This window comes from Parasteatoda tepidariorum, chromosome 3 (genome assembly GCF_982258835.1).
Source record: "Parasteatoda tepidariorum strain Cologne lab strain chromosome 3, Ptep-v5.0, whole genome shotgun sequence".
In the NCBI taxonomy this organism is placed as follows: Eukaryota; Metazoa; Arthropoda; class Arachnida; order Araneae; family Theridiidae; genus Parasteatoda; species Parasteatoda tepidariorum.
The window spans coordinates 104,034,748-104,058,076 of record NC_141757.1 but is presented as its reverse complement, the minus strand read 5'-3'; the positions used below and the strand labels follow the sequence as shown (position 1 = coordinate 104,058,076).

Below are 23,329 nucleotides of genomic sequence, written 5' to 3'. Positions count from 1 at the left end.
TTTTCTCAAAACATATATTTTTTCATCTATCAGACAGATAATCACTTTCCTCAAAAGTATTTATTTTTTGATGGCTCCGTTGGTATTGGGGGATTTTCTAAACGCTTTTACTATTTCCAAGCTATTAGTTTAATTTGTTTTGTACATAGCACAATTTTGAAGCTCTTTATTATGTTTTTTTAGCTTCAAACAAATTCAGAATTCTTATCGTTTATTTTTAAAAGTTTAATGATTTTTTGAAGTTCGTATCAAAAGTTTTCTTGTTGAATTTGAAAGAGTTCATTGAACATAGAGTTCTCTTATATTTTTCAAGATTGGTGAATTATTATTTCTGTGCCCAACACATAATTTTACATATTCCTTATAGTCAAACAAAATCAGTAAAACTTAATCACAAATGTAATATTTTTTATTATTTTAGGAGTCGTTTTTTTCTCACCTATTTGAGTACTTATTATCAAATTGTATTTTCCAGTTTTTCTTTCGTTGTTTATTAATTATTCTTATTACGTTGAATAAAAAGAAACTTGTTAAAAAACGGTAAGAAACTTGCTAACTCGTAAACGAAAACTTATTAAATTTCAATTTATAACACTGTAAATAATTATCCGTATCTGTAAATAATTATCAGTAAACACTGTAAATAATTATCTGCAAGCACTGTAAATAATTATCTGTATCTGTTACGGTAAATAATTATTATATCGAAAATAGTATTGTAAGTTAGATAAAACTGGTAGTAGATTCAATTATAAATCAAAAGCAAGTAATATAATTTTTTTTGCTCCCTTACTACAGAACAATACTAAAATTGTTTGCTGGATTGTGCTATATGCCTATAAAAGTAATCAGCCTGTAAAAATATTTTTTCTATTACCTATACTAACTAAAACCAATTCTTTTATCGAACTATATCAGCAAATACTTTCTTTAACTATACTTTTTCTCTAACGTTGAAAATATCGTTCATAAATCATTGGTTTTATTTAAAAAAATACCAAACACATTTAATTTCTTTTGTACTGTATTAATCTGTAATATAATATTCAAACAAATTTATATGTATACAAACTTGTTTAGATACTATGTTATCTAGCATCTGCAATATTTGTTTTAAAAATTTCTATTTACTAGATAGATCCGATTTTGAGTCATCTCTTGTTTTCTTCAATCCTTCAAGATTTCGCATACAATTGAAAAAATATAATATCGTTTAATTCAATAAATTGTTTTTCTTACTGGGAAAAGTGAAAATTTAAAAAATAAAAAAAATACTCACACATAAAAACAGTGTAAAATTTATTTCGTAACTCTGTTCAATTTTTACATTCACAGTTATTTACAAGTATCAAAATTCATTTATAAACATGGCACTCTGCTTTTTGAAAGCAATTTCAGTAAAATGTTTATAAAAATATACGTAAAGATATTTTTGAAATGAAAAATTTCACAACAATCAATGTTTTTTAAAATTTGTAACATTTTAATAAAATACGTGATAATAACTACCGATAAAATACGTGAATTTGAGGTGAAAAAATTTACGTATGAATTTACATTGTTCATTTTTGGTATTAGTTTCTTTGTACCGATTATTAAAATTTAAACGAAAATAAAATTATTTTTTCAATACAACAAAACTATTCAAAATTCCATTAAATCCAAGTGTTCAATCTTTTCTTTATTTTCTTGTAGTGTTCATTACTCTTACATTCACTTATAGTTCGCTTTCCTTCTAATAAGAACTATTTTAACTGAAAAAAAAGAGAAGAATTATAGATTAAAGAACAGCGAATATTTCTAATTCCACGAATAATTAACTACTACTCATCAAGAATAACTACCTGTACTGCAAAAAATATATAATTTTAGAATTACTGGTATATCAACTATTTTTTACACAAAGCGTAATTTTTACACAAAAACTAGAAGTTTTATCCCTTTTGATTACACAGGAGAAATATTTATTTATTTACTGTTACATTTTGCTTACTGTTACATGAGTTTTTTGAACGGAATTTAGATATTCTCGCGTTACTGATTTAAAATCGGCAATCAGTTTCAATCAAGCTACAGTTTGCATGCATTTTGATAACATTCAACATCATCTTGATAACATCCTGATAACTTTCTAACCAAGACTTTTATTTTAAATTTACTCGAGTGAATACTATATGTCTCCAAATCTCTGATGTGTAGGGAGTGGTAGGAATAAGATGGTAATTCATTTAACTTTATGATGTGATACGTTAAGGTCATATGTTTTTTGACTTAAGTGCTGTTCTCAAGGTAGCAGAAAAGTATATATATATATATATATATATATATATATATATATATATATATATATATATATATATATATATATATATATATATATATATATATATATATATATATATGTATGTATGCTCTATAAATCCAACACGTTCCTTGCAAGCTTCTACATTCAGATAAAAAAATAAATTTAACTAAATATATCTTTTTGAAAAAAATCTGTAGCTTTCCGAACAAAACTAATTTTAGATTTAAAATCCTCACACCTGACGTAAGATCAAGTGCTCGTATAAATGTAACAAAAAATTTCTTCCCCAGTGTTTTTATTTTAATGAAGCAAACTCTTTATTCTTATTAACATAAAAAAAAATCTACTGATTTAAACTTCATAACTTGAATTTTTAAACTTCGGCGTGACATAACTTTTTGAAATGCCAATTGCTAATTAAAATTATACATAACTTGTAAACTTTTAGTAAGATCTTTCATGTAATAAAAATTGGCTAAGAATAACTTTGACTTACCGCTCTGCATTGAACTCATTTTTGATCTTCTATCATTAGGTATCAAAGATAAAAATCACATTGGGAAAAATAGCACGGGATCTTCAAATTCAGAAATCCGTCATGTCTATTTTAATGTTTCAAATGAAGATAAGTTATTTGCTGAATATTTTTGAGTCCTTACATGACCATAGCATAATTTCATCGTTCAATGACGGGGATAATAACCTCTAATCCCTAAAAAATTGAAGAAAGACATTTTATCAGCATCTGAATTTACAATAAAATCATTCGACCTTCACAAACAATAATATGTGCAGTTTTGTTAAAAAAATTTTTTTGTTACCACTTAGGTTAGTTTCAACTTACTAACCTAAGAATAGTGTTTTAACTAAGCATAAACTTAGTCAAATCTCTATAATTTTTTGTCTTATATTTTTGCTTTTAAAATATTTTGGGATAATGACGTTGATTACTAGAAAATTCTCAAACAGCATCGTTTTTTTTCGATACGAAAGAAAACAATTCAGAAATGTCACATTTATCCAATTTACCTAATTAAAGCTTCAAATGATTTAAAGCTTCGTAGAAAATTTTGTTCAACAGATGATTAGAAGTTAAATCCAGACAATATTAAAGTTAATTGCAGCATTTAGAAAACGTTTGATTTTGAAGACTTTAATTTGAACATCTACAATATGTAATCTAATTGATCCTTTCTGCGATAAAATTTTAATTTTTATAGCACCAAAAGGAATGAGAATCCTCATACTCAACTCTATATTGGGAGATCACGTCATTATAAATGGTTTCATTTTATACATTTCATGTTTATTGTAAATTTGTATCCTGTTAGTAATTTATTTTCATTAAGAATAAATATCCATTTAAATCAAAAATTTTCTTTTTTCGTAATTTAAGATTCGTAAATGGAGGAACCAAGCAGTTATAGGTCAATCTCATTTTTATCATGTTGGAGGAAGATGCTCGACAAACTGGTAATGAATCATTTCACATACCATCTCGAATCAACTAAGCATATTCATGCAAACCAATTTGGTTTTGGAAAGAAGAAGTCCACTTCTCCGGCTGTGAAGTACCTCATGGACATTGTAAAGGACAGTAGATCTAGACAATTGCACTCGATGGCTATCGTTCTTGATATCAAGGGCGCATTTAATAATGTCAGATGGAACTTGACATTTGAGAAATTTTTAAAGATAAACTCTAAAACAAATATTTTTGGGTTAATCAAGAGCTTCTTGGAAAAACGACTCGTGACATATATTGACGATAACATTGAGATTGGCATGAAGGTTGACATGGGTGCTCCCCAAGGATCAAATCCTGGCCCCGTTCTCTAACTGTTGCTTTCAAATGATATTTTTACCGTCACAGATGATCTTTTTACGAAATTAATTTTACATGCCGATGACATAATTATTTTATATTCAAGAAATATTTTTTACCACTTCCACACTTATGCTACGGCCACTTTGGAGCAAATAAACAACTGGATAGAGAGCCATGGTTTTAACATCTCACAAAACAAATCAATTCAAATTAGTTTCTCAAAAGGCAGGAACAAATTGAGAAGATTTCTATGCATTAAAATGAAATGCAAAAGCATTAAGAAAAGTTTGTTTGAAATATTTGGGTTTCAACATCGATTCAAATTTCTCACGGATCCATCATTTGGATTCTATCCAAAAGTGAATTTTAGATTTATGTAATAACCTAAAAAGAATAACGAAGGCAAGCTGGAGAGTAAGACCAAAAGTTCTCAAACAGGTCTACTACATGGCTCTGGAAAGAGGGATTCTTTATGGCGTCGAAGTGTAGTACACTGCAGTTGTAAAACAAAAACTAAAGCTCAGCTCATGACGAAGACTAGCTTTACTTATAATTACAAAAGCATATAGGACGGTATCCATGGAAGTTCTGCAGGTCCTGTCAGTCGTGCTCCCGCTCGACCTAAGAGTCGAGATCGAGACTGCAGTGGGGAAAACAAACCTTCTGAGCTGTGATTTAAATAGCTTTTGGCATGAACAACCGGGCAAGTATTATAGACCCTGTCTGAATTCATTCATCTAAGAGGAAAAGTTTGCTTTGAGATAAAAGAGTAGACGGAAAACGATCTTAAATTGCGCCTTTGTTGCCTTCAAACAGAACACAGAGTCTAAGTAACAACAACACCGTTTTCCAGGCCAAGATCCACGCTATTCTAAAGGTCCTGGAATGGGCTAATACGAACGCTTGTGGCAATATTTTTCCGACTCTAGATCATCGCGTCAAGCGCTGAAAACACCCAAAAATCCCAGGATCATCAACGATCCATCTAAATCAAGTATCGAATTGCATTGGACGAGAGAGCAAATTGGCACAATGAGTGACGAGCACGCAGACAGTCTAGCCAAAGAGGCCGCTAACCTTGATGATATCTCTATCCTCTACGACACAACATAATCCCAATTAAAGAATAATTTAATGGCTCTGGCTTTGTAAATTCGGCAAAAGAGATGGAATAAAGTCGGATATTTTAGTGGCGTAGGGAAAGGAACGCCAGCTGTTCTGATTTATATTAAAAGTAAGTCTAAATAAACTCGAAGCTTACTTCTTTTTCAATCGACTAATAACGGGACACGGCATACAGAATGAATACCAAGGAAGATTCATCAATAAATCAAGTTAATGCTAAACCCTGGAAAATACTTTACACATAATTGAGCCCTGTCCAATGTATGATCATATCAGGAAAACCATCTTCCCCAAAAGTATAATTGCTCCCTTAAAAGTGACAGATGAAGAGAAGATCTAGTGTAAATCATGAAAGAGATTTTTGAAGATAGATTACCGGTGATGGATGAAGAGGACTAATTGGTGCTCCACCTTTTTAGACGACTTCGTTTGGCTTCAAGGACGTGATTCTCACAACTTTTAACCGCTTTAATGGGTTTTTAATATAGCTGATTCTATCATGTTGTTTTTATCAAATTTTTCGTTCTTTTAATACTTTTTTGTTTTAAATACCCTAATTTTACTTTTTCTCCTGATGTATTTTATATTCTTACATTTTATCCACACTTTTATATCCTACCTTCAACCTCTACTACTGTATTTTACGCAACTTGATGATGTTTTCAGCCTATTTTAATAAATTTTATGATGCAGAACCTTATTTTTACTGTACTCGATGTTCACCTTATTCTTGAGGTTTTTTTTCAAGTTTTTTGATATACTTTCTACCCATTTTTTGCATCCCTGATTTTGAATTAATAAAGCAAGGTTAGAGGGAGCCCTGCTGCCTTCCAGTCTGGGGCTTTGTGGTGTATTGCTGCCCTGGTTAGGGGGGAGCTGGCGGTCCCTTTGTCACCATGGGGGTTTGGTCCCTGTGGGTCAAAGCTGCAGCCTTCCGACATGCCTGAACGTGTCTTGAACTAGACTCGTATGGTTCCTCACTGAACTCTCTTTTGATAGAAGACACGTATGCTCCTAGGGGTGGGTCAAGGCTTTATCCATCTTTTTACAAATAAAGAAAGATAATGCAAATATCTTCTGAATTTAATTTTATTTAAAAACATCGTTTAGCATCTGAATCATTTGGTGTTTCCGGTCATCAAAGGTTTTAATTTTTAGCGCAACCTAGAGAGAAAGATTTTCCCTGAAATTTATTGGAACAAGCTCGAATTTACTTAGTACTTTTTAATGGAATTACCAGCATTTGCGTTACATGGAGAGGAATACCACAAAAACTTTCTTATGGTTAGCCAGTGGTGGCTTTCTTAGCATTTACTAGAGTTTTTTCATTTTTATGCTGGCAAATGTTATGTTATTTTACAAAAATAAATCAACTTTATTAGAAAATTAAGATATGCATGAATGAAGTTTCAAATATTAAGTGCTTTGTGTCCCATAAATTTAAAAGTTTTATTTTAAATACATCAAAGTTGTTTATTTGAAAATTAAAATGACGTGATTGTTGATAAAAATAAATGTAACTGAGTTATTTGATCAAATATTAATGATGGAAAGATAAAATAAATGATAATACCAAATAATAAGTCTTTGTAATTTATTTAACTGCTGTAATTTTTAAAAATAGATTGAAAAACTATGGACGTGTCTTTTTGTGTGCCCCCCGGATACAACATCTAGTGCATATGCTTCTAGGGTTCGCAGTGTTTTGAATTTCGTGAACTCCTGGCTTTTCTGTACTACTTTAAAATATTTTTAGAATTTCAGTTTTTCCTTCTTTTCAAAAAGAGTGACCATGCCAGACACTCGCAACATAACTTCTCTTTAACAGCGATTTTTTTACCTCAATCGTTCGCATTATCCTGCTACTTTAGATCATTTTAATTCATTTATAGTTTTTTCTTATAAATTTTATTTCTGTAAGTAATAAGAAAACTAAAGGTTTTAAAAACAATTATATATTCCTTACTTCTTCATTCAGTACATGAGCTTTGCAAAGCACTGTCTCAAATGAAGCAGTTCTACCACTCATGAATTGTTCATAAATACATTCAGATGCTGACTGAGACAAATGGATGTATTCTAAAACAAAATAAAATGCAAAATTTCATTTTTTCCCACAGTAAATTACTTATACTGAGTAATAAACATAATTACGAGATTTTATCAAAGTTTCCATTTACTTTTTTGAAAATTAATTTGATTCATTAATTTTTTTTTCAGAATTTAAATAACCTGATGTAATTTAGTAATTAATATTCAGATTCCAAGGGAATGGTATGCATGTTTTTTATTTGTTGGCTAAGTTTATCTGCAGCCTACCAGAGGATTTACAGCATACAGCAGATCTACAGCTTAAATATGAATATATAATATATATTTTTTAATCAAATATTGGAACTCAAATAGACAGAATAAAAATAATCAAAAGTTTATTTTAAATACTCAATTGTTCAATGCGAGTAAAATTTATTTAAACAATAAATGCACTACAAAATTTATATTTCAGTCGTACAATATTTTTTAAAAAATATTCAATTATGCAATGTTTTGAGTTGTGTTTCTTTACTCATTAATTGCTACCAATGGAGACACCATGCAGGGGAAAAGAAGATATTATACAGAGTGTTTATAAAGTCCCGGCCTCATTTTGATGTTTAATAACTCATAAAATAATAAAGATAGATTAAAATTAATAGCATAAATGGTTAGTTAGACTCAAAAAGTTTCGTGACCCTTGTCAATGAACTTCCATGTGTGCCCCCTTCGTCGCACGGAGAATATCAAGTCGATAGTCAATTTCCCGCTTGGTAGCGGCAAGCATGTCGGTATCCACAGAGGCTATTGCGGTGGTAATTCTGGCCTTTAGGTCATCATTGTTCGACACGATCCTCCTGTAAACATTGTCCTTTAAAAGTCCACAAAGAAAAAAGTCCAGTGGAGTTATATCAGGCGATCAGGACGATAGGCCTAGGAGGATGGCGTTTGCAACTGATATGGTAGGAAGAAGATGATGCTGATTTTCTGAAGCGCATAATGTTCTCCGACGAAGCATCCTTTTATGTTTCTGGCATTGTTAATCGCCATAATGTGCGCATATGGGGATCTGAAAACCCCCATAAATACCGTGAGACACAAAGGGATTTCCAAAGGTTAATGTGTGGTGTGAACTAATGCACGACCGAGTCATTGGGCCTTTCTTTTTTACAGAAAAGACGGTCTCATCAGTCGTATACTTAGACATGTTGGAAAACTTCGTATTTCCACAACTAGAAGAGCTTCAGTAACATGTCTTTTTGCAACAAGATGGTGCGCCTCCTCATTGGGGTATCATCGTTCGTAGTTCTTTGAATGACCATTTTCCAGGAAGATGGATTGGGCGAGGAGGCCCAACTCTTTGGCCACCCAGATCACCTGATATAACACCGCTGGACCTTTTTCTTTGGGGATTTATAAGGACAATGCTTACAGGAGGATCGTGTCGAACATTAATGACCTAAAAGCTAGAGTTACAGAGTTACAACCGCAATAGCTTCTGTGGATGCCGACATCCTTGCCGCTTCCTGGCATGAAATTGACTATCGACTTGATATTCTCCGTGCGACGAAGGGGGCACACGTGGAAGTTCATTGACAAGGGTCACAAAACTTTTTGAGTCTATCTAACCATTTATGTTATTAATTTTAATCTATATTTATTATTTTATGAGTTATTAAACATCAAAATGGGTCCGGGACTTTATAAACACTCTGTATAACTACTAATTAGGTTAACAATTTTAAAGCGTTCCTAGATAAATGTAATAATTTTGAATACTGTATATCCCAGTGTATAAGTCGGCTTTTTAAACTCTTAAAATTTCACGAAAATCAGGGAGTTAACATACCACAGGTTATCAAGTCAGACATTTGCTGATCGAAAAATATCGATAATTTATAAACAATGGCATACATATGACTAACTCTGTATCAATGGACCCCTTTCAAAAACTAGCTATTTTTAATATGTTATTTGCAATTAATTTTGCATTTATTTCTTAACTGGTTGCTTCTCAGCATTTGTCAATGCATAATTATTTTAGAACATATGTATCATATCCAGAGCGAACAATGAGCAATATTTGATATGCTTGATACTATACTTGATACTACAATTTATATATACTTCTATATATACTATTTCGATATATTCATCCGGCATACCAGAAATCAGCTATCTTTTAATTTGATATAAAGTATTTACTTTAATTATTTTAAACATGAGAGTTTCAAACATGAAATAAATAAGTTAAAAAAAAGACATTCACTATTTTATCAACAAATATAAAAAAAAACTAAAAAAATGCAATGCAATGGAAAATGTGGTTTATTAAGATTGTATAAAAATGATTATAATTATGGAAATTGAAGCATTATCTAATATATATAATTCTCTTACGTGGCTCCCAAATCTTGGCTGTATTTCTTTTCCGTCGGTGGCAACGTTTGCTTTGTTTTGTTTACGTTTTGAAAACACCAAAGCATTCTGTCTTTTAATGATGTGTTTCAGATCTAATATGTATAATTCTCTTACGTGGCTCCCAAATTTTGGCTGAAGTACTTTGTACAACTAAATAAGATTCTTTTCACAACACTTAAATATTTACTTTATTTTCTTCATTTATAGAGAAAACAGTCGGCAAAGAATTCTGCTAGGTTAAAAAACATTTCGCTAAAAAAATAAAGATCTCTAAAAGAAATAAAAATAAACAACTTAAAAAATAAAAATGCTGTTGCCAGCCATAGAATTTTTTGAAAGTTAATTTAGCAACATAAATCAAAATGACATAGAAGCGCAACTAGATCAAAATTATGATACCAGAGCGCTTGCCGTAACAAATCCTTCAATTCTATAAGTGTTGTATCGCCAAATGCCCAAATTAACAATTGTGTTTTTAAAGAAATTCTATAAAAAGTTTTAAATAAACAACCTACTTCTACAACTACTTCTTGAAGAACTTGGCTCATTGATTAAAAATATTGTTTTAATTTTACAGTACTAACTTTACTTCTACTTTCATTATTGCTATGACCCTCTTTCATTATATTTTACAACTTAATGCTAAATTTGAGGACTTTAAGTTGTATTGTGGTTGAATACTGACGCTTAGAAATGTGTACATAAAAAAAATAATATTTAGAGGTTAAGAGTTGCCTCAGAAAAATTTGAATTGTTGACATTGAATTTAACAATGGAAACAATCGTTTTTGCGAAAAATTGAATTGTATTGTTGACATCAAAACTAAAAATATTGTGTTTCAACTTAACAATACTACCTTAATTTATACTTTAAAATTGCCTCGGAGAAATTTGAATTGTTAGCAGTGACTTAAACAAAAAGTTTTATTTTAACTGACAAATACTATATTATAATTTCAACTTTTTCTATGATTATACTCATTTTGTTACTCTTTTCTTTGTTTCTTACACATTTTAAATTTTTGTGATAAAATAAAAAACTTATAGTTGTTCTGCTTCTGAAAACTGATGAAAACACAAAAAGATGAGCTTCATCAACAATCAAAAATATATACATTTATTTTACAAATTCCATATTATTAGGGTTGCGCCCTTCAGAGAATTAAAAATACAAAATTATCTTCATCAAAGCCGATGCTTTACATCCGGCTTTCGTTGGCAGACCACTATTTCATATTGTTTTACAACACATGGCCTTAGCCCTTTGGTGGGAAAGACTTTGAAACAAAACTTACAATAGTTACTTTTCTCAACAACTGAAATTTAGAATAGTGTGATTAAGAAAAATATGTGAATATTTTCAGATTAATATTGAAATGTACAGGTTTAGAATTTTCTACAGTGAAAAGATTTTGGAACATCAGTATTCAAAAAAGTATGCAAAAGCTAGACGTTAAAAACGTATCCAATGAGCGAGCAAAGCGAGCTTTGGATTGCGAAGCAATCCGAAATGAACTGCGAAGGCAGTTCCGAGGGTTGGCGAGTGCCAGCGAGCAGGGGGCGAAGCCTCCTAGTTTAGTGAAATTAAAAATCCATTATTGAAGAAAAAAAATACTCATTACATTTTTTTTATAATGCAATGAAAAATGTGGTATATTGAGATTGTAAAAAATGATTATAGATTATAATTATGGAAATTGGAGCATTATTTAGTGAAAGTAATAATCCATTATTAATGACAAAAAAATACTCATTAAATTTTTTTTCAATGCGAAACACCTTTTAACAATACTCTTTTTGAAATTTGATTAGTTATCTCTCTATATAAAATTCATAATGACTGCCGACGCAGCCACTTGAGTGTTCAACTAAATGTTACATTTTGTTTTGCTGGGCAAAAACTATAAAACTTAAACTTGAACTTGCTAAAGTGTGTAGGAAAATTTTCACAAAGTGCAATGAGAAATTGAATTAACATCTGATATTTTGCTTGGGAATTATAAACTGTTAAACTCGTCATAAAAAATACCATGATGACCACTATGCAGACTACAAAAATGCAACTATAGAGTTGAAGTAATTTGGTACGCTGAAAAGGATATATTTTCATTAACTTTACGCAATTTTTTTCAGAGATTCTAGTTTGTTTGAAAGTTATAGACATTTTAAGTGCTGTTTTTACGTTTTCTCACTTCTTATTCTGCTTTACGTACACAAAACTTGAATTTACGAAGATATGTAAGTGAAAAAAAAGTATAGGAAGTACAATAAAAAAAAAAAAAAGTTAAATTTCAGCTATCAGTTCGAGAATCTTTGAATGCTAAACACATTGGGAAAAAAATGTTTGTTTGAGCTGTAGCCTGTTCATCATAATCTTCCAACTCACTCTAAACTTGGGTCTACAATTATAGTTCTTAAGGTCTGTTTAGACCATCCAAGTTCTTGGACAAGGATTGATAGAAACTTGTTTTGCTTTGAGCTTGGATCGTGTAAGCGATCATGCAAGAACTTGGTCCAAGTCCTTGGACGATAGTAGAGCATGTTCTACTTTCCATCCAAGTTTTTTCTCTCTTAACCAAACAGCGTCTTAGGTTTTGTGACGTCAACAAGCAGACATCAGATTACGTCATTTTGTTGTCTGTTTTCATATATTTTAGTCCAAAAAAAATTTATCTGTTACGGTTTATCTGTGTTTTTATGATTTTATTTGAATTTATTTAGTACTTTTAAACTTATGTAAGCATTATTTTATAATGTTGAGCAATGCGCATGCACAAGTTTTTCCTTCGACCAATCAGTGACATTCAAGAACTTGGATAGTGTCGACGAATCATCCAATTCCTTGGACAAAGAAATCCCTCCCATTTCTCGGATTCAAGAACTTGGACCGTGTAAACAGGCCTTTAGAGCATCCTACTACAGGAACACAGGTCCTTGGCTGGAATCCTGCTGGCAGCCAATGATCATCTCTCTCACACATTTCTCCCTCCGTATTATCAACTTAGCATATAGGTAGGTATTTCATTATAATAAATCATTTTGAATGTACCTGTTGTAACTTCTTTTCCGTGATAAGCGCAAGGGTTTCCATTTTCAAATGTAGGCTTCTGTGAATTGGAAGTTCTGGAAATATAAAATTGGTACAAAATGTCATAATTAAAACACTTAAAAACCTAATTTCCATTAAATACTTTTAAAAATATCGAATGAAAACATTTCATATAAACTTATGTCCATAATTGACTAATAATTTGAAAAAAAATGATAAAAAATGGAGAAAGAAATGTATGATTTTCTGTCATCTTCTTATGAGACAAAACACAACAGAAAAATTTACGTTGGTGCCTGTTAATTTTGTCCTAAGACTGAGACTCCAGTCTTTTGCAAAGTTGGATTATCAGTAAAATGTTTTTTTTCCCTTTAACTTTTTTTAAGGTTAATAGTGCAACTTGTTGACTAAGTTTGAGAAAACACATTGCTTGGTTTGAGAAAACACATTTCTAAAGCAAAATGCAGTCTATTTATCTCTAAGTTTTTAAATATTTTTAAACAGTAATTCTTCAGGTACTTTGCAATTTTCGGATTCATTTGCCGAACAGAGCAAACAATAGGGCTCTTTCTGTTTTTTAATTGATTTTTCAGGTTATTAGCCAGTTTTGGGACACTTGTCTCTCATTTAATGAATATTGCAAGAAGGTGAATTTTTTTGGAGCACTAGATACATGATATTAACACAATCCATAAGCTGAACACTTGTATGTTTATAAAATAGGAAAGTAGTAAAATGTTTTAAAATATGAAATACTCTCATAATCTGAATTCGATTATATAAAGAAAATATTATTCACAAAATTAGCATAACATTTAATTTGCCTTATGTTAGCAGGCTTGAATCGATTAACGTATTTACGTTTAATATAGCATTCAAATTTTTACTAAGAGTCAATCTTTAATGAACAAGAAAGTAAATTTTTAAATCACACTTATCATTTCAACGGTACTTTTAATAATCTTATCTTACATATCTACTTTGTTGAGATTTTAACTTGAATAAGAAACTCAGTCATCCTTCTATAATAATACTTTTTAATTGAAAAAATTCCTGTTCAAATTATGGTATAAAGTACGGTACTTTGGGTACATTATCGTTATTATCTATTTTTACTGTAAAATATTATACGTAATTTTTACAGTAATATTTATTTAATCAGAGTTATTTATTTAGTGTTTTTACTGCTGCTATTTCAGTAAAAGTTATGGTATATCAAGTTTCCAGTTCTGTAACATGTTTTGATAAAGATGAATTTTATGGTAAAAAAAAACCGGCATCCTGAGTGTCGGTACTATTTACCATAATTTGATTCGGCATTTACACTGACATTTACAGCATTCCTTTTAAGTGATAAGCTGGATTTTCTAATATTATTTATCTTTTAAACCGAAATTTGATTCTATTTTCTTTATCATATTTTAACGATAGGTTGCGTTTTTGAATAATATTTATCTCTTAGCGATGAGTTGGGATTTCTAATCATACTTATCATTTAATAATCTTATAAGTATTTGATTTTCCTATAATCATTAGATACATTAAGAGCATAAAGGTCTTTTAATACACTTTAGTACGTATTTCTCCTAATTATTTATTAAGTACATGTATGATAGTTTAAAATATTTCATAGTTGCATCTCGAAAGCATTTGTTAAAAAACATCTGGGAAAATTACTGCAAAAATCAACGTAACTTAAAGAACTTGGCAATTCTAATAGATAATCATCTTTTCAACATCTTCTTTTTAATTAGATAATTTTGTTTTCTGTGTCTCACTGATCCATTTCAAGAAAGTCAAATTGTAAAGTGACTGCTCTAAACTTAAACAATATAGAGGAACTTTTTTTTCTGTGTTATAAAAAAGAAAATATATTGATACTGGGATACTTCCGTCAGTGATGCCTTCTTTCAGTGACTCCATTACTGCTGCTATTACCATGTGGCATTTCCGAGAAATCGTTGGATAATCTAATAATACTTATCTTCTGGCGATAAGTTGTTTTTTTAAATCATACTTATCACGTAAGAGATAAGTAATAGATTTTCATTTTATATTTAAAAATTAAGCAGGACTCATAACTTTAAGGTTTGTTAATTTATTCATAAAAACGCTGATTATTTTATTTGAACTATTTATTATATTTATGTATGGTTGTATGAAAAAAATTGTGTGTCTATAAAACTCCACAATTTTCCACTCCAGATTTTGCGTTGGTATTTCAATACCAACGCAAAATCTTACATAAAATAAGACAATACAAACAAAATCTTCTTCATCGTCATTGGGTATTCGAAATTTTTTCCTTTAATCGACTCACCGATTTATTTCAAGAAAGTCCAATTTTAAAGCAACTTCTGTAAAATCAAGCTATATATATAGCAGAGAAACATCTTGTTGTGTGTGATAAGGAAGCGAATATTTCTTCTGGGCTACTTCCTTCAGCCACGTACTTACATTCATAGCCGTAGAAGATTCACTCACGTCTTTATTCAGAGCCACCAATTCTTTTCACAAGTGTTCTTGTTGGGAGAAATCGAAACGAATAGTGTAGGAGAATTTATCAGGAAAATTGAGTCAAATATTTCAGGGGGATTTTCGACGGATAAAAATGAGATCACATACTTCGTTTCGAAAGATTTCAGCTGAATTGGAAAAGTGGTAGGTAAAGCTAGGGAGAAGCATAAAGTAGTAGCGCCAAATGCCAAGTAAGAAAAAAGGTCGAATGCCTTTGCAAAAAAAAATGCGCCAAGTGTGTATTTCCCTAGGTATTTCTCTTCTAACTCAACTTCACTTTCGTTTTTGTTACTTTTACTGAACATTCTGAATTTAGAAATATGTTAAAATTTATAGAGAAGGTAAATTAGGTTTGGTTAGTCTTTGAGATTATTTTAAGTATATGCCTAAAGAAAATGGTATACATCGAATTACGTTTAAGAGTTTTCGATGCAGTTTTAAGCGAGATTTAAAACTTTATTTTGTGATATAAGTACTTTAATTTAGTTTCATTTTTGCACAATTTAAGCTGTATAGCTAAAAAAAAAAGATTATTTATATTGAGAAACAAATTTCATGTTGTATTTATACAAATATTTGATCTTGCATAAATCAGGTGAAGGGATTAATTTATAAACTAATTTTGCTCTTTAAGCTGCAGAATTCTTCTGAAATGGCATTTTTGTCGAAATTTACTAGCTTAAAAACGTTATACGTAGCAGAAAGTCATGTAAATGTTGCGACCAACTTCTTGGGGAGTAAGGGTCATCATCTTCATAATAGTTGTTTAGGAAGTTATCATCTTCATAAAAGTTATTTAGAAACCCAATGCCCGGAAATGTCGTAGTACGCCGCTATCTCTTAGTACGCTTCTGAACAGGCCATAATAGGAAAGCGGCCCTAGCTGCGTATGACCACATTTTTGGGCATGGTATCTCAATCAATTTTAATCTCAAAGATGTTCTCTATCTCCCCTAGATGTTTGCTGGCTGTCACATTTTTGTGACACAACTTGCGAAAAGTGTACATTTTCAAAAAAAAAAAAAAAAAAAAATAGACAAAAAATGTCATTAAATACTGTAGCTTGGAGAGATGAACTGATTGCATATTAAAAATAACCGATATGAAAATATATAAGATTTGTTTAAAATCATTGAGCAGAAAACAGAAAAAAATGTTACCAAGTGTTATTCCATATCTTTTAAATTATTTCCTTAATAAACCCATTTAATATTCTTTTTTCAATCACAGCAAATATTTTAATACAATATGTATGCACGAGAAATGAGCTGTAAAATACATTAAATATTTGCATTGCCTTCAGATATTTCGAGATCTTTCAACTAATCGTATTCAATTTGCATTTCAAAATAGGTTTCTATGTTTCTGGTCTAACTTTCCTCTAAAATAATTCCTATTGTTCCAATATAGTTTTTGTATTTTCATCGTTAAAATATAAATCTGTGAACCCATTTTGTATCTTAATTTTTACAAGGGTTCTAAAAGCAATAATAAAGAGCAGTGATAATGGCAATCATTATCATAAAATAAAATGATTACGGGTTAATTTTTTTCAAAATTTTGGAATTTAGCTGATTTATTTTACTGATTTTTTTTAAAAACTAAATTTGCTTTTTCATTTTAGGTTTTAGAGTATAATATACTAACATTTACCATCAATGTTTTGTACAAATATATTTTATACAATATTTTGCAAATTTAAGTTGTTAAAAGATTTAAAAGGCATCATATTACTTACTTCTGAATCATTTCGTGTCTAGTTGAAGCCGCTAAAAGAATTTTAAAGTGTTACACAATAATTTAAAATAAAAAAAAACATTTGTAAGCCTAATGAAAGATAATTGCAATACAATTTTATAGTTAAAAGAAAATTGGAAAACGAATCAAATGATTCTGATATCATGCATTAACAAATATGTCTTACGTCAAGTACGTATATTTTATTGATAAATATTTAAATACACGCAGAGAAAAAAATATTGCTAAGACTAACGTAATGCATGGTAACTGCATTTTTGAATAAACAAACATCATTCTGGTAAATTGTATTTCCAAATTAAATAAAGAGTAAAATTTATTTCCTAAATTATGGATTTTCCATAATTTTGAAGATTAAAATATGCGGTTTTAAAACTATTTATTTAGCATTTTGTTTCGTTCATATGCTAACAGTTCACCTGAAAATCTGGTTTACAAGGTTTAAGATTTTATTATCACTCATTTAATAAAAATACAAAACTAAAAGTGAATTTAAGCGAATAAATAGTTTCTATTTTATGCTCTAAGGCATCATGATAAAATTACCAAAGTCTATCACATTATCCAAATCTTTTCGCATATTGTACATACCCTATTTTATTGCTAATTTTATCAAATTCATTACCAAATTGCTTTGGTAAATTACTCAGCATTTTGGTGTTCCCATAGAGCCAGAAGCACGATGAAATTTACCAAATTCTGGTAGTTTTAAGCATCCTTTTTTGTCTATGTACAGTTTTTGAAACAAAGATAAGTCTGATTTAAACTTAAAGATACAATGTCTAAAATCTAGGTAACAAAGACTAGAGAATTTTTTTAACAATATTAAATACTTATTAAAGCTTTGGTTATATAAATTTAAACTTAATGATAAAAACTAATCATGTTATCTCAAAAAAGCAGCATTATTGTGTTTTTGCTTTACCTCAAACTTTCCGTAAATATTTGCAAGTTAAAATTGTAAATTTTTTTACAGATTAAGAAAATAAAGCATGAAAATGTTAATAAAAATAAAATAATACAGTTTCATATAAATTGAAAATTAAGCACTAAAATGCTTTTCTCCGGATAAAACCCTCATTTCCTTATTTTTTTTTAAACTTTATAAAATACTTCTACAATAAAACGAATTAGTGATTTTTTAAAAATAGATATAAAGATTACCTTATATTTTTATATTTTTCTGAAATCACTAAATGAAAGTTGGAAAATAAATAGTTGATGCACAGTAAATTTGGAATTCAGGACAACTTTTAAAGGTTCCTCATACTCAAATCAAATATTTAAGCAAAAATCTGCCATGTGCTTCGTCATAAAAAGTAAAATTTTCAGACAATATATATTCCGGCATTACATTACACAACATATCTCACTGATTACTGAAATGAAATAACAATCAATATCCTTTCAATATTAAAGTTTAACATGTTCCAAAGACTGCATATTGTTATTTACTCCGTAAAACGTGCACATTTTCGCTTTTCGGCAACTATTAACTAAAACATCGATAGTTCATTTCTGAAATTCTTTTTTATTTTAATTCAGCAATTTCAACTTTTTAGACATTTTTCAATTCAGCAATTTTATTTTTATTCAGCAGTTTTGATTAATGAAACATTTCTTAAACGAAAATAGTGTATGGAATAACTTCACTAACAAGATTGTATTTCTTAATTCAAATTAACGACATTTTTTAACAATAAATAAATATGAAATAAAGTAAAGTAAAGTAAAAAAATAAAATAAGTTTTAAAGTAAACTAAGAACTTGAATTTGAGCTGTGTTTAGATTCTATACGATTGAAGCAACTCAGTTAAAAAGTGTTAAAACTGAAGCTTGTTTAATAAAACTATTAGTTGGAAGTAATTGGTGCGAATTTTTCTTCCAACTTAGAACAATTGGGAAATTGTTTTTCAATCCATTTCTTGTGATGTGTGTAGACAGGGTAGTCCATAATCATTGCCATTTTAATTAATATACAGATTCATTGCAAAAACCGAAGTTTGCATATCATGGATTCCCAATTTAATTTAAGGCAAAAATATTATGTCTTTTATAATCTGACTAATAACTATAAATAAAGATGGGATTAAACATTAAAAAACTTTTGATGTCTTGAAAAATTTCGAAGATAATTATGATAATTATCCTTCACATCATGATTACTCTCTGATAAGTCGTGAATTACTTCCTAATTAATTATAAATTACTTTTGGCAATCAAGCAGTTTATGATGTTATTAATACTGCTTCTCATAAATAGTGACTCTTTAATATTCTTTAAAGTATTTCTGCTTTTTTTTAAATATTTAATTTAAAATAATGATAATTATCTCATACATGTGAGTTTTAATTTAATGTCTACAAAATATCAGAATAATAATATTGTGGGTGGTGACTATGGAATTCTGTATAATAGATTAAATTCTAATTAACTAATAAACTATGAATATTTTAGTTTGAAAAAGCAAAGATAAAGTTTAATAAATGCAAATGTATAGGCATACCTTCTCTAGTTGGACTCCTTGCTTTATTCTTAAAAACTGTAACAAGTGCAGCTGCAGCCAGAAGCGCTAATGTTCCAACTGCCGCTAATGAAACCAATAAAACAATTCCAATAATACTCCGGTTCTTTTCCTCTGTTGGTTAAATGAAAATACTTTTAGAATTTTTATTTTCATGCACTTTTTTCTTCGAAAATCATATACCAGATAAAATATAACATCAGAGATAGTTAAACATCTAATTCTAAGCATTTATTATCTACACTATATGTTGAATTTATACAACTTAAATTTCTTTGGAATACTTTAATAACTTTATTTCCAGGGATTAGACTGTCATATATTAAAATGCAATCTTAAAAGTTCGATAAGATCAAAGTAAATATACTAAATAATTTGCACAGGTAAATGCTTTAAGTTAGGAAATCGAGCTCAAAGAGGTACTTTCTATGAAAAAAAACAGCGCTTCTGGATTTTGACCCTTAAAATGAAATAATTAGTAGCAATTTGGGAAATATGGTACTAAAATTTTTACAAGAGAATGTTCAGAAGTTACCCTTAGGGGCACCCTTAACGTTAATTTTATTTTTTGTGTATTTCATCACATTCCTCTCAAATTATTTAAGCAAATAACTAACTTTTGAATACAGTTGTAAACCTGGTTTATTCAAAGATAATTTTATGCGAACGTTATTTTTTTATTTTAATTTATCAATGGTTAAAAAATCTCAATTCAAATAGGAGTGAATTTGTACATAATTTAAAACGACAAAATTTGACAAAATGAAAAGAATCAGTCGACAAGTTCATAAAAAATACAGCTTCTTTAATATGAAGAAATTCGTAAAAAAGGGAAATTAATATTAAGGAGACGAAATTTTTGACTGCATGTCTGACGAAACTTAAAAAATCATATTTAGCAGATTACGGCTGCCTTAGAAAAATAAATTTATAATTTATTTACAGAATGTACATTTTTAGCCTGATTTTATACTTTAAAATATCGTCCTTAAAAATGTATTAGCATTTTTAAATTGAACCTCAGAAGGAGACAAAAAAATAATTAGATCAAAAGTTATTACGATGTTTCTTTTTTTTAAATTTTATGAGGCTGTACATTACAAAAAATTAAAAATATTTGTCCTGAATTACTTTTAAGCTAATAATTAATTTTTACGTACTAAAATACAGTCCCCTGAATGTAAAGAATCTAACTTGCTAGGTATTTACTACAACGATTGAAATCTATGAAAATATAAACTATTAATTACACAAGCAATTTCAGGTGCCGAATGTCATTTAAGTTTTACTTTTCTAATTATAAATCTTTTTCAAAACATCTTACCTATTTGCATAGCTGTGGAATAAAGAGTTGCGGCTGTTAGCACCACTGTGGAACTTCTTCCTTTATTGTTCGATGAATAAATAGCAATAACAAATGCTGTTCCGGCTGGTAAGTTTCTCACTGTGAAATTCGGACTTTCATACTGGGTGATATTAGCAAGCAACAGTTCTTTCCTCATACTGTAGACTTCTAAATGGAAAGTCTGTTTCATTCCTCCATCATCTCCCACTTCGCACAAAAATGATAATGAGTTAAAAGTTTGATTCATTATGGAACAGTTCTGCAGTGATTCTGGAGGACCTAGAAGCAATAATGATATTTATGTATTTTGCCTTTTTGAAATCAATATTATTTTGATATTAACCTTTTAACAGTCATGCCCGATTTCCGTCGGAAAAAGGTATGTTTATTCAGAGAAAGTACGTTTTTGTACCTTATTTCGTAACTTAAAATATCGTCTGCAAAAATTAAAAAGCACATTTGAGGTCTCCTCCCTATGTCATTAAAATTGAGAGTCAGAACGTGAAGATCCGATCAATTAATCAAAATATACTCAAAGTGATCCGTTTTTATTGAGCACTGTACATGCACTAATAGAATTAGCAATTTGAAAAGTACATAATTCACTGCCTACCCCAAAATAGCTTATAGCTTTAAAATTTTGTTCAAATAAAAAAACGATAATTATTCGTGAAGAGCAAATTTTTTTTCTCTTGGAAACAAGAATTACTTAACTTACTTGTAAATTTGAAATAGCTATTTCATCAAGTTTGCCATAATATCTGAAAGCAAATATTTTTCTTTCATCCCTCGGGAATTTTTTTAAAAGTCTATGTAAATTAACTGAAATTGTAAGAAGTTTTTCATCATCTATCAAATGTTTTTTTCTTTTATTTTCAAGACAAATTTGACGCATTACCTTTGAAATAAGTTGCGTTTATTTTTAACCCAAACTATTTTATTCTGCTTTCGCGTCGAAAATGAATATATTAAAGAATTTAAATATTCTCGGACGTCAATAAATCATTTTCAAAATTATAACTTCAAATAGGTAAAACAAATATGCCAATTTTACGCGTAATTTCCCGACGGTATATCAAACATTTCCTGAAGACTCTAAAGACAATTTATCTCAGCTTGTCTTTTGCGGTTTAGGAAATTTTCATAAGCATATTTTTGCAAACATGAGAATTAGTCTTCTTTTAAGATTAAAAAAACAGTGTTTTAACAGGCGATATGGTTTTTTTATAGAACAATTTTAAACAGTACAAGCGTTCATTTTTTAAATGATCATAGTTCTATAGTTTTGATGCAAAAAACTCTTTTAAAATCTTTATTTAAGTGTTTAGAATTCCTCTCTATAACACTTCATAGAATCTTAAAGACTATATAAAATGACAAAATTTTCAGTGGCATCCTATTCTCTGACATGTATTTATTCCTGAATAGACGTTAGGGATGCTTAATTAGCTATGGTAATATTGTCTGTCATACTAGCTACCCTATATACAAGTATAGGTTTCGTGACAATGTTTTTTTATGCCTCCCTCCTGAAATGGAAAATATCCGCTTTAAAATAGATGTAATTGTAATTTCAAAAAACAACTACGGTACTCCTTCTCTTCGGAAGGCCGCAGTAAGAAATCTGAAATTTAGGCTTTCATCTTGAGCTATTAATTTATTGAGAGGGCATAATTTTTTTAATTGTTGCCTAGGTTGAAAAATTGTTTTAGTTTCTTATGCAGTCTTCTCCACATATTAGCAAAAACAAATAGGGCTGTTGCGTCACTGTAGGTGATTTTTTTAAGTCTTCCGAAAAAAAAATTGTAATAATAACCAATGGAACTTACACTTGCACAATAATTGATTTTAGACAAAAGGTCTATTCTTTCTTTGTTGAGCATTTTTAAGTATTCGTAACATTGCTGATTTTGGTAAAACAAAAACCAAAAAAGAGTAATGATTGAGAAGTTTAACTCACCAAACTGACTTCACATGCTTACAAACTTAACTTATTTTTTAAGCTCTGATTGTCAAAATTTACCATAATCAAACTTTTTCCTACGAATTGACCTTTAATTCTCTTTTTTTCGTTCAATTTTATAAGTTTTTCTTTTTGATGACATTACATAAGTTCAACTAACATAGGAAACCAAAGTTAAATAATTCATACAAACATGCAATAAAACTAAATTTTTTATTGATCAGAGCAGCAAATTAGCAAATTATTCCCATTCTAAAATATTAACCGACAGTCTGTGAAAAATGTTTCTAAAATGTGTTCTGAAATGTGTAGCGCATAAATCTGTAGTTTGAGGAAGATTTAAAGTAGACAATTAGGTCCATCGCTTTTTTGAGAGTATATTCAGTGTGCAAAAAAAAAATGAAGCAGTCTGGGAAATATTGCTCCAATAGTTCGGAGGATGTTCCAAAGTTTGGACCCT

At 29.5% G+C, this 23,329-nt stretch overlaps 1 protein-coding gene across 2 annotated transcripts in view; it reads right to left on the bottom strand.

Moving 5' to 3' along the window:
• Positions 1–1,282: 1,282 nt before the first annotated feature.
• The window catches only part of LOC107454994 (adhesion molecule nephrin), a 71,575-nt gene continuing 49,528 nt past the window's right edge, over positions 1,283–23,329 (bottom strand). Inside the window, exons 9-15 of one of the 2 annotated variants that reach the window (XM_087159860.1) lie at positions 20,886–21,185; positions 19,544–19,675; positions 17,018–17,048; positions 12,763–12,836; positions 7,225–7,337; positions 2,802–3,017; positions 1,283–1,754 (exon numbers count right to left, since the gene is read on the bottom strand). In XM_087159860.1, the coding sequence (XP_087015986.1) occupies positions 2,982–3,017; positions 7,225–7,337; positions 12,763–12,836; positions 17,018–17,048; positions 19,544–19,675; positions 20,886–21,185 (686 nt within the window). In that variant the 3' untranslated portion in view covers positions 1,283–1,754; positions 2,802–2,981. The remainder of the gene's footprint in view (positions 1,755–2,801; positions 3,018–7,224; positions 7,338–12,762; positions 12,837–17,017; positions 17,049–19,543; positions 19,676–20,885; positions 21,186–23,329) is intronic. The other variant, XM_087159861.1, reaches the window with a different exon arrangement.